This window comes from Oreochromis aureus, linkage group 3 (assembly GCF_013358895.1).
Source record: "Oreochromis aureus strain Israel breed Guangdong linkage group 3, ZZ_aureus, whole genome shotgun sequence".
Classification (NCBI taxonomy): Eukaryota; Metazoa; Chordata; class Actinopteri; order Cichliformes; family Cichlidae; genus Oreochromis; species Oreochromis aureus.
This window is the reverse complement of record NC_052944.1, coordinates 86,231,414-86,253,562: the sequence shown is the minus strand read 5'-3', so window position 1 is coordinate 86,253,562 and position 22,149 is coordinate 86,231,414. Positions and strand designations below refer to the sequence as shown.

At 40.1% G+C, this 22,149-nt stretch overlaps 1 protein-coding gene across 1 annotated transcript; it reads left to right on the top strand.

Annotated features, from left to right (window-relative positions):
- The first annotated feature begins 3,154 nt into the window (after positions 1 to 3,154).
- LOC120437762 lies at positions 3,155 to 6,325 on the top strand. The gene is made up of 9 exons (XM_039608313.1): positions 3,155 to 3,220; positions 3,377 to 3,468; positions 3,972 to 4,032; positions 4,130 to 4,180; positions 4,269 to 4,313; positions 4,398 to 4,462; positions 4,539 to 4,647; positions 4,767 to 4,992; positions 6,157 to 6,325. The coding sequence occupies exons 1-9, from the start codon at positions 3,170 to 3,172 to the stop codon at positions 6,198 to 6,200; spliced, it is 744 nt and encodes a 247-aa protein (XP_039464247.1). The 5' UTR covers positions 3,155 to 3,169; the 3' UTR covers positions 6,201 to 6,325.
- Positions 6,326 to 22,149: the final 15,824 nt, after the last annotated feature.

Below are 22,149 nucleotides of genomic sequence, written 5' to 3'. Positions count from 1 at the left end.
ACGCACAGCCAAAATTAATGTACAGTTTTTAGAGAAAATTAATACTAAACGTTACCCAAATTACATTACTGTACTTTGAATGAATGCCCTAGAGTCAGGATCTAGTGAAATATCTCTGTCACCTCTTACAGTTTCCCTTTAATCGGAGTTCAAAGATGAAAAACTACAGTAATTTGTGTATAGTTTAGTATTAATTTTCTCTGGAACCATACAGTAATTTTGGCTATGGGGTGGAAGAGGAAGAGTGGGGTTGGCCCAGAGTCATAATCCAGGAAGACATCTGCGTCACCTCTTACAGTTTTCCTTTAATATCAGCTAAAATATGAGAATGTGAATTGCTATAGTGTAATTTCTTGGCAACTATACAGTACATCAATTTTACTTGGTGGGTTATAGTTCAGTATAGTGAGAAGACAATGCTTTTTAAATATGTTATGACTGTGGAGCCACTGTGGAGCTCCACAGTAACCGGATACACGTGACCTCGACAGTAGCCAGAAACACGCATGGATACTGTGAAATTCTTGCAAGTGGATCGCAAAGGTTGGGACAGAGTCTTTATTAAATAAATTTGCCGTTAGTAATTTCATAATTCTAGGAATCGTCTAGTTTTCTTACAATGAACATGTTGCCACTTTTTTGTGTTACAACAACATTCATTCTTATTTTAATTTTTTTTTCATCGTGCTCCATGGCAGAGAAACACACAGATATGCTTTTTCCTGGGCCTGGTTTAAGTAAGAGAGCTGGATTAACGGCTTCTGTGGGCGTGAAGAAAAAAAAAAACACATTTTGCATTAGAATATGATTTATTGTTGGCCTCAGAGACGCAAAATAACGAATACTTCAATACAGTACTTAAGTAGAATTTTCTGGTATCTTTACTTTACTGCTGTACTTTTTTGTGCCTACTGTATACTTCTGCCTCGGACCGGAAGGCGTTGCAGAGGGTCGTGAAAACTGCCCAACGCATCGCCGGAGCACCACTTCCTGCCATAAAGGACATCTACAGGAAGCGGTGTCTGAAAAGGGCTGGGAAAATCATCAGAGACCCCAGTCACCCATCACATGGACTCTTCACCCTCCTGCCCTCTGGGAGGCGCTACAGGAGCCTCCGGACTAAGACCACCAGGTACCGGAACAGCTTCTTCCCCACAGCTGTCAGACTCCTGAACTCTGCCTCCTGACATCTGACCCACGTTAAACTCATGGACTGAACATACACACACCCACAACCACCTACACACACACACACACAATGGACAACCGTACCCTCAAACACACAATAATAACATGGACTGAACCACCACTCACAACCACTAGCACTTTATATAGCCTCTGTAGAAATTATCCACATATCTCACTTATCTTAACTGCACTACTGTATAGTTCTGTGTAAATAATCATTCTGTACATACAATAATTTTTAATCCTACAACTGTTTATAACTTGCATAGTTCACATTTCTGTATAGCTGTATATCTCATATTTCTGTATAGTTTTTTATTTCATATTCTGTATAGTTTTTTTCATATTTATATCCTGTTCATAGCCTGTACATAGCTTGTACTCACTACAGCCTGTACATACTTATAGTTATAGAATATTCATAACATACTTCATACCGTGTACATTATAACATACCATAATAGACCCATTTCTGTAATATACTTACATATCTATATTATTGCTAATATATATTGTAATATATCTATATCATGGCTAAAGCACTTCTGGATGGATGCAAACTGCATTTCGTTGCCCTGTACCTGTGACATGTGCAATGACAATAAAGTTGAATTCTATTCTGTTCTATTCTTTATACTTCTACTTCTCACATTTTAGCACACGTATCTGTACTTTGTAATCCCTACATTTGTAAATCAGCCCCCCGCACGCGTGCTTTGGACGCAAGATTACTTCAGAATTTTGTACATAAATTATATTTTAGACCCTGTACTTCTTACTTCCACTTGACTAAAAAGTCGAGTCAATGCTTCTACTTTTATTTGATTATTTTTAAACAGAGGTATCTAAACTGTAGTAAGGAACGTGTGTACTTGTGACACCTTTGGTTAGCGTCAACACTGTAAATTTCGTCACAAAAAGATTCATATATTTATCAACACTTCTATTCGTTATTCTATTCTGTACGCTTTTTTTATTGCCCAGATTTTAGTTAGCCCCTGTTCAATTGACTGTTATATGTCAATAGAAACATATCTCACAAATTAAAGTGTCTTGTTAAATATTTGGGGGGGGTTCAAGAATTTTCTTCCCAAATCTATTACATGCCAACTGTAAATTGTTATTTCAGCTAAAACCTTAACTTAAATGTCTATATGGTGTTTATCTGTTTTAGATGCACACATCAATCTGGAATTTGGGCTTAAAGCCAGAATTGCAGCAATGCAACACGTGTTGCAGAGGACTCTTTCACTGCCCTCTGTGCCCCACTTTCAGCCCTGCTGTAAAGACTGAGGAGCATCTAAGTGTGCATATAAAAAATGCTTTGTATTTCAACGGTATGTTTGTATTAAATATACTTTATAGTTATAAATATGCACTTTTTTAAACACTTCTGCAGTATCTTTGTTGACTTAAAAGTTGCTGTTGACATTGTACAGTTCAGTGCATTCATCTGCAACAAAAATAGTGTTTTTATAAAATATATTTTATTTACTTTTCACCACTTTTCTTGACATAACTTTTGTGACCCACACCATTTTGCTTTCATTATTGAGGTTGGCTTGGATGTTTTTGTTAACATGTACAATCTGATTGTTAGATAAATTGATTGCATTCTATACAACTACATTTAAATTACATGTTGTTGTTTGTTTGTTTGTTTATCTCTTACAGATAAAATGATATGCCGGTGCAGACTGCCTTGTAGGACAACAGGACGCTTTTGTAAGATTACAATCATACGGCGTGGGGATATGGCATTTATTGTCTTGTCAGCATTCTTCAATGCCAAGTCAGCCACCATCATCAGGACTGCTCCCCACTGAACTCTTCAAGGAGCCCCGTCTCCCCCCCCCCCCCCCCAAGGTTTTGTCTTCGGTATCTGAACCATTTTCTGAATGATTTTTTTTTATAACTTTGGTGAGAGTTCATATAAAGAATACTTAAAAATAAAATTGTGTTTCAGACTGATGCTCAGAGGATGGACATCATAGTTCTCCCTCTCTGGACACCTGGTCATTTCCAGTTGTGTGTAAGTCTTGTTTTTTGACACATACAAACTGTTAGAATTTTGCTATGTGTCTGAGATGTATTCAAGCTTTTATGACGCAGTTTCAAAAGTCTTTGATTGTGATCCCTTGCAATGACATTGTTTTCAAGTTTGAAGTCATGGCTAACTGTCTTTTAGGTACTGAAGCCACCTAAAAGAGAAATCCTCTTTCTTGACCCATTATACACAAAGGCAGGATTTGGTGGCCAACAATATGTTTCACTTTTGAGGTCACATTTTTATAAGCATTTTTGGTTTGTTCCAGAGTTTTCAGGAACCTGTTCAGTGTTCCAGGTTAAGTGCATCCCCAGATCATGTTCTGCTGATCTTGAGTGTTCACACATACAGTACACTCACATGCTTTTTTTTATAAACTATATCAGCATGATGCTTCAACATTTTATTCTATTTCTCATCTTCACATTCTGATCAAGTCAGTGATGCTGTCTTTAGATGAGTTTCAGACATAAATAGGGTCTTCAAATGTTCTAGTTTAACATAAAACACCATTAAATAGTAGTTTGTAAAATATGCCAACCTGAAATTAAAGCTGAAAATGCTTAATTTTGACCAACTGTGAGCATGTGACTGTACTTTTTCATTTTGTTATGCTGTTTTGTTGAGGTCGTGTTCCTAAGGCCTGTAGTTACAGTTGGTGCTATTAGCAATAAACATTTCACACCCATCATGATGATGTCTGTTAACTTGTGAATGTAACTGTCTTGAAAAAAAGGAATCTTGCAGTGAAGCTCATTCCCGGGCAGTGGTCAGAAAAAAAGAGCTTTGACTTGAAGGTATGTGCTAGTTTAAGTGTATGGTGAACAATATGAATTACGCTAGTCTTCTTTTAAAGGATTTTATTAACGAGCCTTTATTTTCAATGTAATACAGGGTTTTTCAAGCCAAGACTATGGAGTTGACTGTGGGATCTTCATGCTGATGATAATTTTTCTCTTCTCTTCTTGAGATTCATACAGAAGCTAATTTAAGCTTCTAAAAAATTGACATTTTTATTTTTTCTTCCAAATAGTCTGCTCTGTACGTGGCACTGGATGCACCATTTGACTATACTATAGTAAGTATCCTATTTACTTTCACAGAAATGGAGTCTTGAATCTTTTGAAAGTTGTTAAATATGTTTCATATTAATATTTTACAGTCAGACATGCCCTACTTGCGTAAATGGTGGTGCTTGCTGTTGATGGAGAACTTTGATCTCAGGAGGTATTTATATTTTGACTTCTGTTCTATGTTGTGCCAAAGTTTACACACTTTAACAATATCAAAATTTTCTGTTAAGCTCTGGCAAGCTATTTGCACACTGGAGAGAGGAAGCCAAAGCTGTGCTTGAAGGAAAACACGTGCCCATTTTCAGACTGAAAAAGCAAGAGTTCCAGGAAGTCAGTCAGGTCAGTATTCACTTTAAACAGTAGTGTAATTACATGGTTAGTGACATTTGAATAACTGTTAAAAAACTGTTCTGCAACAGAGAAATAGCTATGTTTTTATCCCCATTTGCCTGACACAGGAGGAAGCAGTTGTTGAAGATCTGCGTCCTGCTGTGCAGTGGGTTGTCCAAAATAAGGCACTTTTCCGTGGACACGTAACAATGCCAAAATATCTGTCCTTAAATCAAGGGGACCAGCAGAAGGTCTTAAAAGACATGTCAGAGGAAGAAGACACTGGAGCAAGGGACTTGTTCCTCTTTGTTTTTCAGTTTGCAGAGGACATGGAGCTCTTTTTGAAAGCATGTGCTTATTCAATTCAATTCAATTCAGTTTTATTTATATAGCGCCAAATCACAACAAAAGTCGCCTCAAGGCGCTTTATATTGTACAGTAGATAGCACAATAATAAATACAGAGAAAACCCAACAATCATATGACCCCTATGAGCAAGCACTTTGGCGACAGTGGGAAGGAAAACTCCCTTTAACAGGAAGAAACCTCCGGCAGAACCAGGCTCAGGGAGGGCGGGCCATCTGCTGCGACCGGTTGGGGTGAAAGAAGGAAAACAGGATAAAGACATGCTGTGGAAGAGAGACAGAGATTAATAACAGATATGATTCGATGCAGAGAGGTCTATTAACACATAGTGAGTGAGAAAGGTGACTGGAAGGGAAAAACTCAATGCATCATGGGAATCCCGGCAGCCTACGCCTATTGCAGCATAACTAAGGGAGGATTCAGGGTCACCTGGTCCAGCCCTAACTATATGCTTTAGCAAAAGGAAAGTTTTAAGCCTAATCTTGAAAGTAGAGATAGTGTCTGTCTCCCGAATCCAAACTGGAAGTTGGTTCCACAGAAGAGGGGCCTGAAAACTGAAGGCTCTGCCTCCCATTCTACTTTTAAATACTCTAGGAACAACAAGTAGGCCTGCAGTGCAAGAGCGAAGTGCTCTAATAGGGTGATATGGTACTACAAGGTCATTAAGATAAGATGGGGCCTGATTATTTAAGACCTTGTATGTGAGGAGCAGGATTTTGAATTCAATTCTGGATTTAACAGGAAGCCAATGAAGGAAGCCAAAACAGGAGAAATATGCTCTCTTTCTAGTCCCTGTCAGTACTCTTGCTGCAGCATTTTGGATTAGCTGAAGGCTTTTCAGCGAGTTTTTAGGACATCCTGATAATAAAGAATTACAGTAGTCCAGCCTGGAAGTAATAAATGCATGAACTAGTTTTTCAGCATCACTCTGAGACAGGATATTTCTAATTTTAGAGATGTTGCGCAAATGGAAGAAAGCAGTCTTACATATTTGTTTAATATGTGCGTTGAAGGACATGTCCTGGTCAAAAATGACTCCAAGGTTTCTCACAGTGTTACTGGAGGCCAAGGTAATGCCATCCAGAGTAAGAATCTGGTTAGATACCATATTTCTAAGATTTTCAGGGCCGAGTACAATAACCTCAGTTTTATCTGATGAGCAGGGACTAAGGGTCAGTGCTATGTTTGACATGTAATGGACAAATGAAGGCACTGGCTGTGTTTGCTTGTTTGTTTAATATGTTGTTGTTGTTGTTTTTTGTTTTGTTTTTGCATAGTACAAAATTCCAATTAAACTTATTTCAAAATGTTGTTCACTTGATTCTATGTCCATACTTACAATAAAGGATTACAGTGTAACAGCATTAAATGTAAATGTAACAGCATTTTTTTTATACTTGTAATTTCAAAATAAAAAGCTTATTGTTGATATTAACAGTAAAGAATTGTAATCAATATTTTTATACACTTTAAACATTAACACTCTGGGCTCGATCCTGGCCATTTGTGGCCACTTCACTTCTTCTTTTTTTGACTACTACACTGCAGTGGACCAAAAGATGACACAGGTTTGATCTTAAGGATCTAATAGTTGTGTGTGCTGTGCATGACATGCCACAGAAATATGTATTTGCGAGATAGAGTAGAATAAATTATGACGCATCAAATACTACACAGGCTGCAGTCAATTTCTGTTGATACAGACTATTGAGCTTTGAGTTTCCCAGTCAAACTTAGCTTTGAAGCACATGCTAAAAACACTTTTACTCTTGTTCATTTCATAACAAGACACCATAGCCAAAATATATATTAATAAAAAATTCAAAGCTGCAGCACATACAGCAACAAACACTGTTAGTAAATGTGTCCTGGAGTTTATGCAGGTGCAGAAAGTGCTGCTGCTGTAAGTAAGCCTAACAGCTTCCAGATCACTCATATTTCTGGAAAGATGGTAGGAAGGGCATCACTGCTCATTTCTACAATCTCCCAGATCTTGGAATACAATGCCTTTGTCCCATGAAACCACTTCACAGTACTACGAGTCCACTAAAACCTATAAAGAGAGTGATCCTGGAAGAAATGGGGCACACACTAGTGACCTCAACAACTGCAAGACAGCCTTTTCCCCGATGCTCAGATGGGGGGAAAAAAACGCAAGTTTCATGAAAACATTAGGACTTTATCACCGTTTTATCTGAAAAGTTAATGGTAATATATAACCTAATTGGCTATAAAGAGTAAAAAATTTAGATACAATTTTGATTTTGATGAAAAGGACTGGTGCTATTTTAAAGAGTCACGTCGGTAAAAGTAGATAAATGTTTTAAGAAATATACATTTTATAGCATTTTGTGAACATACACAAAAAGTGGCCATTTTTGGCAACAAACAAGCTGAGAGATTTATATATTTTTTGCTCTCCTTGAACAAAAATAACAGTGCATAATAATCAATGTTGATGTTAATCAATTAGATGTCCCAGACTCTACTATTAATAATACAGCAGTCCCTCGTTTATCGCAGGAGTTACGTTCTAAAAATAACCCGCGGTAGGTGAAATCCATGAAGTAGCCAACTTTATTTTTTACAATTATTATAGATATTAAGACTGTAAAACCCCTCACCACATGCTTTATACACTTTTCTCAGACAGGCATGAACATTTTCACACTTTTCTCTTTTGTTCAAACACTCTTAGAGTTCAAACCTTCGTAGAAACATAAGTCCAGTATTATGGAATGAAACCAAAAGGTGCCTTTGGCGGTGCAAAATGTATCGTCGGCATTGTTGTGTTTGTTTGGGAGAAAACTTACAAACATACAGTACAGCACTTCAGGGTTACACTGCTAGCAATCGAAGATTTATGTAAATTCGACAAGCTAAACGCATTCTGTACTGTACAGCAGCGCTCCCCAACCTTTTTTGCACCACGGACCACTTTAATGTCAGACAATATTTTCAGGGACCGACCTTTAAGGTGTCGCGGATAAATACAACAAAAGACTAAAAAAGAAACTGTGGTATTTTGTAAATATAATAATAAACGTGAATTGAGCTGTGCGCCAACAACAATGACAGTGACATCCTCCTCTCTGCTTCTTAATGCACTCTGGTCGCTATGGTAACGCGTAAATAGTTCTATCAAAATAAGACACACAACTACAACCATACATTTCACACCGGAGCCTCAACTCTCGCGGAACGGTACTAAAGGACTCACGGACCGGGTCTATTAGGGACAGCTCCTGTACAGGAGACACTGGACTAGATTGATTGACAATGGTCTACAGCAATCAGAACGCACAACACGATGTGCTGTAAAAAATAAAATAAAAATCAGCGAAACAGCGAGTGTCGCGGAAGGTGTGCCGCGTTATAGCGAAGGACCGCTGTACACTTTTGGCCACGAACAATTTAGGGGCGTGTGAATTTTTTTTAACAAACCCGGAGTGTTAAAAAAACCCCCACTTAGAACCATTTTTATTTCTCAGCAGCATCAATAGTAACAAAAACGCGATTTAGTTTTCGCTGTCAAAGTCGATTTAACTGAAGTTACGTGTTTCCGGTTAGTGTGGAGGTCACGTGTATCCGGTTACTGTGGAGCTCCACAGTGGGCGTTTATCAATATGCGTACTTGCGTTCTCGTGTACTCGTGATACGTCATCAGTCGGAGACCAAGTACTGTTCCAATTCGAAGTACGCATCAAGCCGAGAACGCGAAAAAGTCCCGGATGTGTTCTCGATCCGCCCGTTTTATCGAGCATGCATCGGTGTGGACTTGGTACAGCTATATGTCCCAGAATGCATTTCGTCCAAAACTCAACAGCGGACTCCCGGCACCCCCCCTCCCCCCCCCCGCTCGCGGACTCTATAGTATTGAGTGTCCACTAGAATAGAAATAAAAGCGTTCTAACATCTCACCTGCTTGTTTGTATTAAGGTATGTACACGTATGTACATGTACACTATTTTTATTATTAGAGGTTTCACTAGTGCGGTTAACAATGATATATAAGTCACTTAGATCACTTCTACATGTTAATGTTTGGTTTATTTCAGTGTTTTATTTGTTCCTGAGTAAACTGGTTTGGCTGTGATTAAAGTTAAGCTTCATAACATGTTACTCACAGTTACATTGGGCGTTTATCAATATGCGTACTTGTGCGTACTTGCGTTCTCGTGTACTCGTGATACGTCATCAGTCGGAGACCAAGTACTGTTCCAATTGGCACGCATCACGCCGAGAACGCGAAAAAGTCCCGGATGTGTTCTCGATCCGCCCATTTTATCGAGCATGCATCGGTGTAGACTTGGGACAGCTATATATCCCAGAATGCATTTCGTCCAAAACTCAACAGCGGACTCCCGCACATCGTCCCCCCCTCCCCCGCCCGCTCGCGGTCTTCTCACTACTCAGGTTAAAGAAACTCCAGCAGCTGTCTATAGTATTGAGTGTCCACTAGAATAGAAATAAAAGCGTTCTAACATCTCACCTGCTTGTTTTTATTAAGGTATGTACACGTATGTACATGTACACTATTTGTATTAATAGAGGTTTCACTACTGAGGTTAAAAATGATATATAAGTTACTTAGATCACTTCTAAATGTTAATGTTTGGTTTATTTCAGTGTTTTATTTGTTCCTGAGTAAACCGGTTTGGCTGTGATTAAAGTTAAGCTTCATAACATGTTACTCACAGTTAAATTAGGAGGGGACGGCAGTAAAAACTCCGGACCTGTGACATCATCACGTACGCTGGTACAAATCACGAGTCCGTGCTCGCGTTCTCGGCGGGTACGTACTCCCGTGCGTTCTCGGCGAGTACGTACTCACCGAGAACGCGAGTACGTACTCGCGTACTTGGGCATTGATAAACGGCCATTAAGAGGGGACGGCAGTAAAAACTCCGGACCTGTGACATCATCACGTACGCTGGTGTTCCGACTGTACAAATCACGAGTCCGTGCTCGCGTACTTGGGCATTGAGAAACGGCCAGTGGCTGCGGCCAGGTGCTCTTGAACCTGTCGGCACCCGAAACCGTAATATGCGTAAGAATAGCGCAACAGCATTTGCGGTGAGGCTGGCTTGACTGTGACACTTGACCACAAACTACAGTCTCTCTAACTCCAGTGTATACCAAGCAATCTATTGTTCGCAACAGAGATAAACTCAACATAAACTGAAGCCACATTAAAGTTAGCTCGGTGCTTACCTTTAAATGAGCCCACAAACCGAGAGAAACTCCATGATGAAGCTGGAAGTCTTTCCAAGCACAAGAAACACATCAGGGAGCAGAGACCCACGTGGTTCACGCTGATCTCACTTACGATCCAGGAGACAAGGGTGTGCAGATCGATGCCGATATCGATCCAAACGTTGGTAGTGGTATATGTTCCTGTAGGTTTACTACTTTAGTCCCGTTTTATGAAAAGCAGCTCTCTCTATGCTCACCTCATCTACTGCGCACACACACACACCCCTTGCTCCGCCCCCTTACCCGGGCTCTGCTGTGATTCGTTGCTGTGCGGTCACGTGACTCAGCTGCGTAACGAATCCACGTGGGATGTTATTTCAAAATTAGGGCCTATCTCGGCTGTCCCAATTCAGGGTATGCACGCTTGAAGTACGCACACTACGCGTACTACGTACGGTGCGTACTACAAGTACGGGAAGTGCGGAAGTGAGAGGCTTGTGAAATGGGACGGTCTAGCCTTCTTCGCGCTGAAACGAGAAACGTTTCATACAGCATTGTTTGACAGAAATGAAGGAGAAAAAAATGTTTTGTTGGTCATTCATTTTTGTCATGACATCAATTTGATTAGTTGAGACCACAGGACTGTAAAACATGATAGTTGATAAGATAAGATAACCTTTATTAGTCCCACACGTGGGAAATTTGTTTTGTCACAGCAGGAAGTGGACAGTGCAAAAGTTATGAAGCAAAAATTAGAATAAAATAAAATAACAATAAATACAGTACACAACTGTACAGAATAGAATAAAATAAAATACTATATACAGTAGAATAAAATAGAATAAAATATACAATAAGATAAAAATAGAATACAAATGCTATATACAACTGAGTAAAAAACAGGACCTTGCAGAAATGGGCTTCATTTCTGTACTGAACAGTCATTTCAAGATTAGTTAGTAATTAGCTAATGTTGTTCATGAGACTAAAGTCATCTCACTGTGGTAATGTTAATATAATATGGACAATATTATATGTATTGTCAGATTATTTTATATATATATACATACACATATATACACACACACACACACACACACACACACACACACACATATATATATATATATCTATATATATATATATATATATATATATATATATATATATATATATATATGAGCTTGAACTCTGGGTCAAAGATGCAAGTAGTAGTTATTTAAATCTTCACTCAAAGACAAGTATCTCTGACAGTGTATATACAGATGTATTATATATAAGAGACAAACATTGTTCTTTTAATATGTTGGCATTACTAAATTTGGCTCAATGCTGACATATATGTGTAAAAAGAAAATATACGAGCTGTGATAACTGTTTCTGATAAAATGAAGAGTAGACTGATATATTAAATATTCCTGTACTGGGTGAGAAAATCAGACCATGTCATAACTGCTTTAAGTCATACAGAATAGATATCAGAGCCTTAAACAGGCTGACTTTTGCTAAATGGGTCAAACTGGGCAGAAAGTATACAAACACATAACATCCTTATAGAATATGATGTAACACTATAGATCAACTTAGCTCAGAATATATAAAGCATATAAACAATTACAGCAATATGATGCAACAAACACAGCAGTACTACTAATCCAAAATACTCAAAGCTTCATAGAACTGAAACAACCATTTATTTTTAGCTCCATTCTGCTGCTGATACATACTTTAGGTTTCTGAATATTAAACTTGTTGCTGCCTTTCATAGTGTGTAACTTGAAGGCCCTGAGTACTTTCTCCCACACTGAAAACACTGGAATGATAACATTATTCAAACATTACCTAATAAGACTGATTCAGGACAGACAATTAGTTATTTTAAACTTTCCTAGCAGTCCTTCACAAACAGGGAACAGTCTGTCTGTTCTCTCCATCTGTCAGCTGCTGCTGGCTCTTCCTCCTCCTCTTCCTCACACACTGCTGAGTTTGTCCTGGTGGATCATCAGGGGTGCAAAGCCTCACAGATGATGTGCAGCAGTGGGTCCCTCAGTCTGTCCTCTCTCTGGACACATGGAAATCAAATGTGTGATAAGCTGCAGGATTCAAACACAAGTGTAACTTATAAACACATGTTCATACTTTTATTCCACAATCAGAGAGAAAGAAACAGAGAGAGAGTGCAGGACAGACAGACAGGTGACAGTCTCAGGTGTATACACTGCTACAAAACAGCACAAGAGAAGGAGGATTTAGTGTTTGTGTTATTACGAGTGCCAAACAAGAAGAGTTCCAGATGGTACAGTGGACACATGTGTGACTCCTGTGATTAAAGCATCTTTCTTTCAGCTTGACGAGTGAACCGTCAGCTCGTTCAAACACACGTTAAAGTCCGTTTGGCTAGACACCACCGAACAGAGGCAGCAATATAACATAGCTAACATTAACAGTGCAGTGAATCCTGCTTGTGCCGTCATATTCAGGACTGCAAATCGAGCAGCATCACTGACTTTCAGCTTGTTGTGTTTGTGGATATATGACTGACTTCAATTATCCATAAAATCATCACATTCTCTGTAAGATTAAGGTCAACTATATATATATTTAGAAGTAGAGGCTTTAAAACCAAGCCGACGCTGAAAGTACAAACATCACTAATGTCACATAGCTTTGCCAACATGTGGCCGATATTTAATGTTCTTCATTATTAAACATTCGCACATAAATAAGTGACATGATATTCAGTACTTACTTCTGACAGTTCACTCTTCGGCCGCTCCCGTCTGCCGTATTTTGTGGCAAAATTATCCACACCCACCGCCACGCTATGGATTGTGGGATATATGGGGCCACGAAGCGTGCACCGGACCACGCTTGATATTTGGGGTAATCGAATGCGCATTTGGAGTATGCATTTGAAGTACACTTCGAATTGGGACAGCCGTCGTCGTGTGGCGGTGACGTAATCGCACTTGAAATGCGTACTTCAAGCGTGCATACTCTGAATTCGGACACAGCCCCTGGCTGGGGGATGGATGCTTAAAATGCCATATTTGGAGGCAAGGATGTCACAGCGACATGACGAGGGCTGTCCGAATTCAAAGAGTACTCAAAATGTGGCGACAAATGCGTCCTACTTTGCCCTGAATTCTAAGGATGGTCCGATGTATCCTTCATGTCCTACTATCAGTGTTGGGGAGTAACGAAATACATGTACCGTCGTTACGTATTTAGAATACAAAATATGAGTAACTGTATTCCGTTACAGTTACCGTTTAAAAAGGTGGTATTTAGAATACAGTTACTTTGTTGAAATAAATGGATTACACGGCGGTAATTTCCTGTTTCATATTGTCGTGGGTAAGGACTGTTTGGGTTTTGTTTGACAGCTATGTTCTGTTGTTCCAGGCGGCATGGTTACAGGGTGACGCGCTCTCTCTCTGCGTGTTTCCTGGGTGAGAGAGCGCCTTGTTGTTGTTGTGCTAAGCTAATAGGCAGAATGCTACAGGCATAGCTCTAAAGAATGTAGCTTCATAGGCAGTGTAGTCCGTGCTGCAGGGAGAATGGACTGCCATACCCGTTATGTGTCTGTAAGCGAGGGAGGGAGAAAAAGGAGAGTGGAAAAGTACGAGTTGTCACTGAGTAGAAACAGGAGCTGGAAGCATGTAAATATAAAAATAACCACTGCAGCCAAAAAGAGTGCCTGACGAGCCCAGCTGTAAGTAAGCTATTAAGACTCGACTGTACACTGTGTTCGTGTTTTTCTCTGAAACAATAAGTTCTGTTGGAGCAGCCTTTCAACGCCTCTCTCTGTCTCTCGCTAGCAAAGTTGACCCAAACATTTTTTTTTATTTATATTAAGATTTAAAAATCTAGTTGGTATTGGTATGGCGAGTATCCTTCAGTAACAGTAATAAATCACACAGCAATAGTAGATTGATGTAGTTGTAAAAAGGATGATAATATATTAAGTAATCCAAAGTATTCAGAATACGTTACTGTCATTGAGTAACGTAATGGAATATGTTACAAAATACATTTTGGGACATGTATTCTGTAATCTGTAGTGGAATACATTTTGAAAGCAACCTTCCCAACACTGCCTAAAATCCTTCTCACATAAAAGGTCCTGTTGTTCCTAGAGTATTTAAAAGCAGAATAGGAGGCAGAGCCTTCAGTTTTCAGGCCCCTCTTCTGTGGAACCAGCTTCCAGTTTGGATTCGGGAGACAGACACTATCTCTACTTTCAAGATTAGGCTTTAAACTTTCCTTTGTGATAAAGTATATAGTTAGGGCTGGACCAGGTGACCCTGAATCCTCCCTTAGTTATGCTGCAATAGGTGTAGGTAAGATCTTGTTGTCAGAGTTGGACTTTCACATCTCACCACTAGGGATGGGTACCAGTATCCGGCACCGGTTCTGACATAAACGGTAGTAACCAGACCGAAAAGCAGCGCACATTTCGGTGCTTTATTTTCCTGAGATGTCATACACTTCAGATTCTAGCCAATCGTTTTATGTTTCCGAGGATAGTAGGCGGGCCCAGGTACGTCAAAAGTCTGGCTGTACTTCACAGCAAAAGATGCAAACTCAGCAGCCTGCAACAAGTGCTTTAAGCTGATACTGTGATTCTGTGCAAAGGAGGTAACACCTCGAATCTGATGAAGAGTAGAGTCCTGACCCCTAGCCCTGCCAGTGTAGCAGAAATGATGACGGATGATGATGGCAGCAGCAGCCGTTCTTCTCTGCGTGTTGTTTGTGTGTAATTTACGTTGAGTAGGCTAATCACGTTATTACATTAATGCATGTAAGGTGAGCTAGCAAACCCCGTCGTAGTTACATGCGGCTGTCTTCTTGTTTGATGGCAGATACTCCCTTCACCCTGGCCAAAAAGGCTAAAATGACCAAAGAAAAAGTGGAAAACAGTTAAACATGAGAGATTTTTGAACAAAGTTTGTGTTTTTTCCATTGTTTAAGCACTGGTTCGAGCACCGTTAAAGCACCGGCACCGTCCCTACTCATCCCTATTCACCACCAGGGAACCACTGCTTTATATAATATGAAAATGAAGTTCAAGCAGATCCCATGAAACTTGGATTACACACACACACACACACACCTCCAACTTTCAGATCCCCTTTTTTCCTCATCAGGATTTTTTCCTTGTTGTAGACGGTGCAGGTGTAGGTGTTTGTGTCCCAGTCTGTGGGGTACTTCAGGGTCAGACTGAGGTCTCCATTTTTCAGCAGGTCTTTATTCATCTGCGTTCGGTTTCTGTATCGGCGGTCCTGTTCTTCAGGTTGGTCAGAGTTGTTCTGATACACGTAGAGCATCCTGTATGAACTGTCCACCCACTCCACTTTCGAGTTGTTAGGCCGGCTAACTTTAATTTGGAGGGGGAGTTGGACAGACTCCACCCCCAACTGCTCCACCTCCACAATGGGGAATGAGAGGGAAACAAAGCACAATGTGCGCTGTAAAAACAGCAGCATGAACACTGAGCACATTTTCTTTGACCGGATGAAGTGAAATATTTGCACTGAAAATATTTGAGTCCACTCTGACACAGAGCTGAGGGGTGTCCCATGAAGCGAGTGTTTATACACCTCCCTGCATTTAATTATCAGTTACTATTATTCAGATCGATTCAAGTGTATTCTGCCTCATTCAGCTGATTCATATCAGAATCAGTGTGATGCTCTTTTTCAGTAAGTTTCACTGTTTCAAGCTCACTGAGGAACTCTGCTGGTTTAGAGGCTGTTTGGACAGGATTTAGTGTAAAAAAGGTCACAACTGGGTATCACGTAAAATACAGGTAAAAACTAATTATGTTCTGACCTTTGACTTTCAGCTCCACTTGTTTCTTCATCAGGGTTTTTCACTCCTTGCTGTAGACAGTGCAGGTGTAGGTGTTGTTATCTCCATCTGTGGGGGTTTCAGGTTCAGACTGAGGTCTCCGGTTTGCAGGAAGTTTTCATTCATCTTCGTTCGGTCTCATTAAACAGGGTCCTGATCTTCAGGCTCACAGATGTTCTGACACACATGAACCTTCCTGTCTGAACTGTCCCTCCACACCACTTTAGTGTCTTTGAGGAAGTCATCTACAGTTTTGTAGGGCAGTCAGACAGACTCCACTCCTGAATCCACCTCCACCTGGGGAACTGAGAGGAAAACAAAGCACAACATGAGCTGTACAGACAGCAGCAGCAACTCTGAGAACATTTTTTTGACTGGATGAAGTGAAATGTTTGCAGTCAAAACATGTTTGACTGATTCCAGTCTGAAATATGTCCACTGAACAAAGACAGTGTCGTCTTTGGTGTCCAATCAGCAGCACAGCTGACTGTGTCTTAGCTCCGTGTTATTGTCACAGAAGCAAGACGGTCACTGGAGGAAACTCTGAACTTGGTAACTGTGGGGTATCCTATGAGGCCAGTTTAACACTGTGACAACTAATTTTACCCTCAAACTTTGAACAAAACCTGTTGTAGACCAGCTAATGTGTTTAAAAAAAAGACACAGCAGCAGATGTACTTCCTCTGCATCCTGAGGAAGAATAACTTCCCTTTTCACCATCACCAAGCGCTTGTTCAAGTGGGTGTTGCCTGATTTTTGGGGTATTGTCTGTATCATTTTAAGGTCTTTACCTTGCAAAAGAAAGAACCAACTGTTGTGACGTGAAACTATATAAAAAAAATGAATTGGGTGATTTTAATGGAATGTATCTGTCACAATAAATACCATGTGCCATATTGAACTGAATCATATTGGAGTCAGGGTCAAAGCAAAGAAAGGGGGTTTGATGGCAGTACTTGGAAGTCGAGTGAAGTGAGCCGTGTGGAGATATTGAAGTAGGATCCAAACGCAGGCACTTGTAAAGGTGTGAAGGTGGTTTATTGAAAATAAAGTACAAAATAGAAAAACAGCAAACTGGGCTGCAGACTATCTGAACTGGGAACAACTAACCTACAAAACACGAACCAGGACACAAACATGAAGAAGGATGGGCGGAGTAAGAGATGACGAACAGCAGGGAGATCACACGGATGAAATACGATGGATACACAGATGGACCAGCAACTACAACAACAGAAGACACGACTTAAATACACTCAGGCTGTGTCCCAATTCAGGGTATGCACGCTTGAAGTACGCACACTACGCGTACTACGTACGGTGCGTACTACAAGTACGGGAAGTGCGGAAGTGAGAGGCTTGTGAAATGGGACGGTCTAGCCTTCGTCAAGCTGTTCAGGTTGCCTAGCAACCATGATACTAACCATGAGAAATGTTTCATACAGCTTTGTGTGACAGAAATGAAGGAGAAAAAATGTTTTGTTGGTCATTCATTTTTGTCATGACATCACTTTGATTAGTTGAGACCACAGGACTGTAAAACATGATAGTTGGGCTTCATTTCTGTACTGAACAGTCATTTCAAGATTAGTTAGTAAATAATAATTAGCTAATGTTGTTCATGAGACTAAAGTCATCTCACTGTGGTAATGTTAATATAATATGGACAATATTATATGTATTGTCAGATCATATATATATATATATGAGCTTTAACTCTGGGTCAAAGATGCAAGTAGCAGTTATTTATATTTCCTTTATACAGATGTATTATATATAAGAGACAAACATTGTTCTTTCAATATGTTGACATTACTAAATTTGGCTCAATGCTTACATATATGTGTAAAAAGAAAATGTACGAGCTGTGATAACTGTTTCTGATAGAATGAACAGTAGACTGATATATGAAATATTCCTTTATTGGGTGAGAAAATCAGACCATGTCATAACTGCTTTAAGTCATACAGAATAGATATCAGAGCCTTAAACAGGCTGACTTCCGCTAAATGGGTCAAACTGGGCTGAGAGTGCAAACTGAGAGAGAGTGCAGGACAGACAGACAGGTGACAGTCTCAGGTGTACACACTGCTACAAAACAGCACAAGAGAAGGAGGATTTAGTGTTTGTGTTATTACGAGTGCTAAACAAGAAGAGTTCCCAGATGGTCCAGTGGACACATGTGTGACTCCTGTGATTAAAGCATCTTTCTTTCAGCTTAACGAGTGAACCGTCAGCTCGTTCAAACACACGTTAAAGTCCGTTTGGCTCGACACCACCGAACAGAGGCAGCAATATAACATAGCTAACATTAACAGTGCAGTGAATCCTGCTTGTGCTGTGATATTCAGGACTGCAAACCGAGCAGCATCACTGACTTTCAGCTTGTTGTGTTTGTGGATATATGACTGACTTTAATTATCCATAAAATCATCACATTCTCTGTAAGATTAAGGTCAACTATATATATATTTAGAAGTAGAGGCTTTAAAACCAAGTTACCGCTGAAAGTACAAACATCACTAATGTCACATAACTTTGCCGACATGTGGCCAACAGTAATGTTTTAATGTTCTTAAACATTCGCACATAAATAAGTGACATAATATTCAGTACTTACCTTTGACAGTTCACTCTTCGCCGCTCCCTTCTGCCGTATTTTGCGGCAAAATTATCCACACCCACCGCCCGCGCTATGGATTGTGGGATATATAATACCGAAGCGTGCACCGGACCACGCTTGATATTTGGGGAAATCGACGGCGCATTTGGAGTATGCATTTGAAGTACACTTCGAATTGGGACAGCCGTCGTCGCGTGGCGGTGACGTAATCGCACTTGAAATGCGTACTTCAAGCGTGCATACCCTGAATTGGGACACAGCCTCAGAGAAACACGGGGGCCGTTTATCAATGCCCAAGTACGCGAGTACGCACTCGCGTGCTTTCGGTGAGTACGCATTTGCCGAGAACGCACGGGAGTGCGCACCGCCGAGAACGCGAGCACGGACTCGTGGGCCGTTTCTCAATTCTCAAATCGCGAGCACGGACTCGTGATTTGTACAGTCGGAACACCAGCGTGCGTGATGATGTCACAGGTCCGGAGTTTTTACTGCCGTCCCTCCTAATTTAACTGTGAGTAACATGTTATGAAGCTTAACTTTAATCACAGCCAAACCGGTTTACTCAGGAACAAATAAAACACTGAAATGAACCAAACATTAACATTTAGAAGTGATCTACGTGACTTATATATCATTTTTAACCTCAGTAGTGAAACCTCTATTAATAAAAATAGTCTACATGTACATACGTGTACATACCTTAATAAAAACAAGCAGGTGAGATGTTAGAACGCTTTTATTTCTATTCTAGTGGACACTCAATACTATAGACAGCTGCTGGGGTTTCTTTAACCTGAGTAGTGAGAAGTCCGCGAGCGGGGGTTGAAAACGATGTGCCGGAGTCCGCTGTTGAGTTTTGGACGAAATGCATTCTGGGATATATAGCTGTCCCAAGTCTACACCGATGCATGCTCGATAAAATGGGCGGATCGAGAACACATCCGGGACTTTTTCGCTCTCGGCGTGATGCGTGCCAATTGGAACAGTACTTGGTCTCCGACTGATGACGTATCACGAGTACACGAGATCGCAAATACGCACAAGTACGCATATTGATAAATGCCCGGGGAGATTACACACAGGTGGGGGACACAGCTGGGAGTAATTAACGAGACGAGACAAGGGAGGTAAACACAGTCACATGAGACACAGACCTTCACAATAAAACAGGAAACAAGAAACCATCACACAAAGACGCAGACTTGACACTGAGAGGCAGACAGAATATAACACATGAAACTCAATGCTGAACATGAGACACAAATCCTCAAACACGAATAAACAGAAACATGGAACTCTAATCATCATCATCATCATCATCATCATCAACATCATCATCAACACAAGCACTACAAGAGAATAAGAAAACAATCCGTAATGCAAAAACACACCAAAACATAACAACTCAAAATACTGGTCAAACTGACCCAGAACCGTGAAAGTTTTCTGATTCTGCAAAGAGACTGAGGACAACAAAGCCCAGAGAACATGAGATACACAACATCCAACATTCAGACTCAAACAGCCTCCATAAATGAAGACTACCAGGTTGGCCCAGTTATACTAGGGCTGGGCCATATACCGTTCACGGTAATACCGGTATAATGTTAAGCAATGATAAAAAAAAAATGAAATATTAAATATGGATAACCTGCCTTTCCGAACAGATTTTAGGTGGCACACGGCGCTCAAAAATCTGTCAAAAATGTTTTAGTATGACTTTGCTGAGCTATGCAGCCGCACTGCTTGATGGACTGTTGGAGCATTACGGCTACCGTAGTCGGGAGCCTCGCAGTGATACGGTGCTTCAACGTAATATTACTGCATTGTGTGTGTTTAACCTCATTTTTATGGAGGACCAGAAGAGCCACGCGCATCGAAATAAAAATTTCTGTGCTTTAATAATGAATTTTAGAATAAATTCTGCAATTGTAAATTCATTTTTGAATTCCAATTTAATAAACTGCATTTCAAAATCCTTTTTCCAATTGCATTTCAAAATCCTTTTTCCAGTTGCACTTTAATAAACTGCAGTTCAAAATCCTTTTTCCACCTGCAATTTAATAAACTGCAGTTCAAAATCCTTTTTCCACCTGCAATTTAATAAACTGCAGTTCAAAATCCTTTTTCCACTTGCAATTTAATAAACTGCAGTTCAAAATCCTTTTCCACTTGCAATTTAATAAACTGCAGTTCAAAATCCTTTTTCCACTTGCAATTTAATAAACTGCAGTTCAAAATCCTTTTTTCCACTTGCAATTTAATAAACTGCAGTTCAAAATCCTTTTTCCACTTGCAATTTAATAAACTGCAGTTCAAAATCCATTTCCCTTTCCTGTTCGCTCTGGGATTAGCTGCTGGATTAGCTGCTGGATTAGCTGCTGGATTAGCTCTTCGATTAACAACTTGCTGGAGGCTATTCAAATTAGCCACACCGTGGGATGTAAGGAGCTCTCTGATTGGTTGGTCGGACACAGGCTGTCTGCCAGCCTGGATTTTTCTAGCTCAAAGCTTCTCCCTGCTACGAAGCGTGTGTGCTTGTACAAAGGCCGTTCAGCGTCGGGATTACACTCGGCTCGACACGGATATGTGAAGAATGAAGGGACCCTGCAGCGAAACGGAGAGCCAACCTCTGACTGAGTGCCTGTCTACACAGTCTGACCACCTGTTGAAGGTAAGGTGCTAACATGGCTAACGCTAGCGCCACCGCACGTAGCCCGTTATTTTAAGATCATCTTAGCTAATGAAAGTTTTACGTCGCAGCTGTGCGAGCTCGCTACGTGTTTTATAAGCTGCTGTGCTCTTCACAAATAAAGCTGGAAGCAGCTCAGACTGTTAGAACCGGCACTGAGCCCTGTTACATTTATACGGTGTTAGAGCAATGGCTGCAACCTACAGCCTTTAAACTAGCGATTACAAATGCTGACAGTAAACTCGTCAGTCCAGATGTTACCACATTACTCTGTGGTACTTAGAGTTAAAACAACTGAGACAGGCTGATTAAAATAACAGCTGTCAGTTCTCTCATTCAACATATAAAGACTGGAGATCACACTACTGATTTCAGTTCATTTAATATGTGAGTGCACAGATTCATTCTCAACTGGACATAAATGATGATCAAAGGTTGTATATATGATGAATTCATCAAATCCCAGCCTCTAACACAGTGCGCTGAATCTTAGCTTTGAATGTCCAGTATATTCTAATCAGTGCAATGTAAGCATTCACCGAACCTATAGTATCTACACCTGTGTGGCAAATGTGTGGTAAAGATACAGATAATGAAATTTAATTATTAATACAATATACATCATGAAAATGAAAGCTGAAATTGATTCAGTTTAGTACTTTTCTCTGTATGCTCTGTGATTATAAAGGCCTTAAATTCTGTGATATATATACTGTAAATGATTTTCACAGAGGTCTTAAAGTACTTAAATCACTGCTGATAGTCTGGTTGTTTATATTTT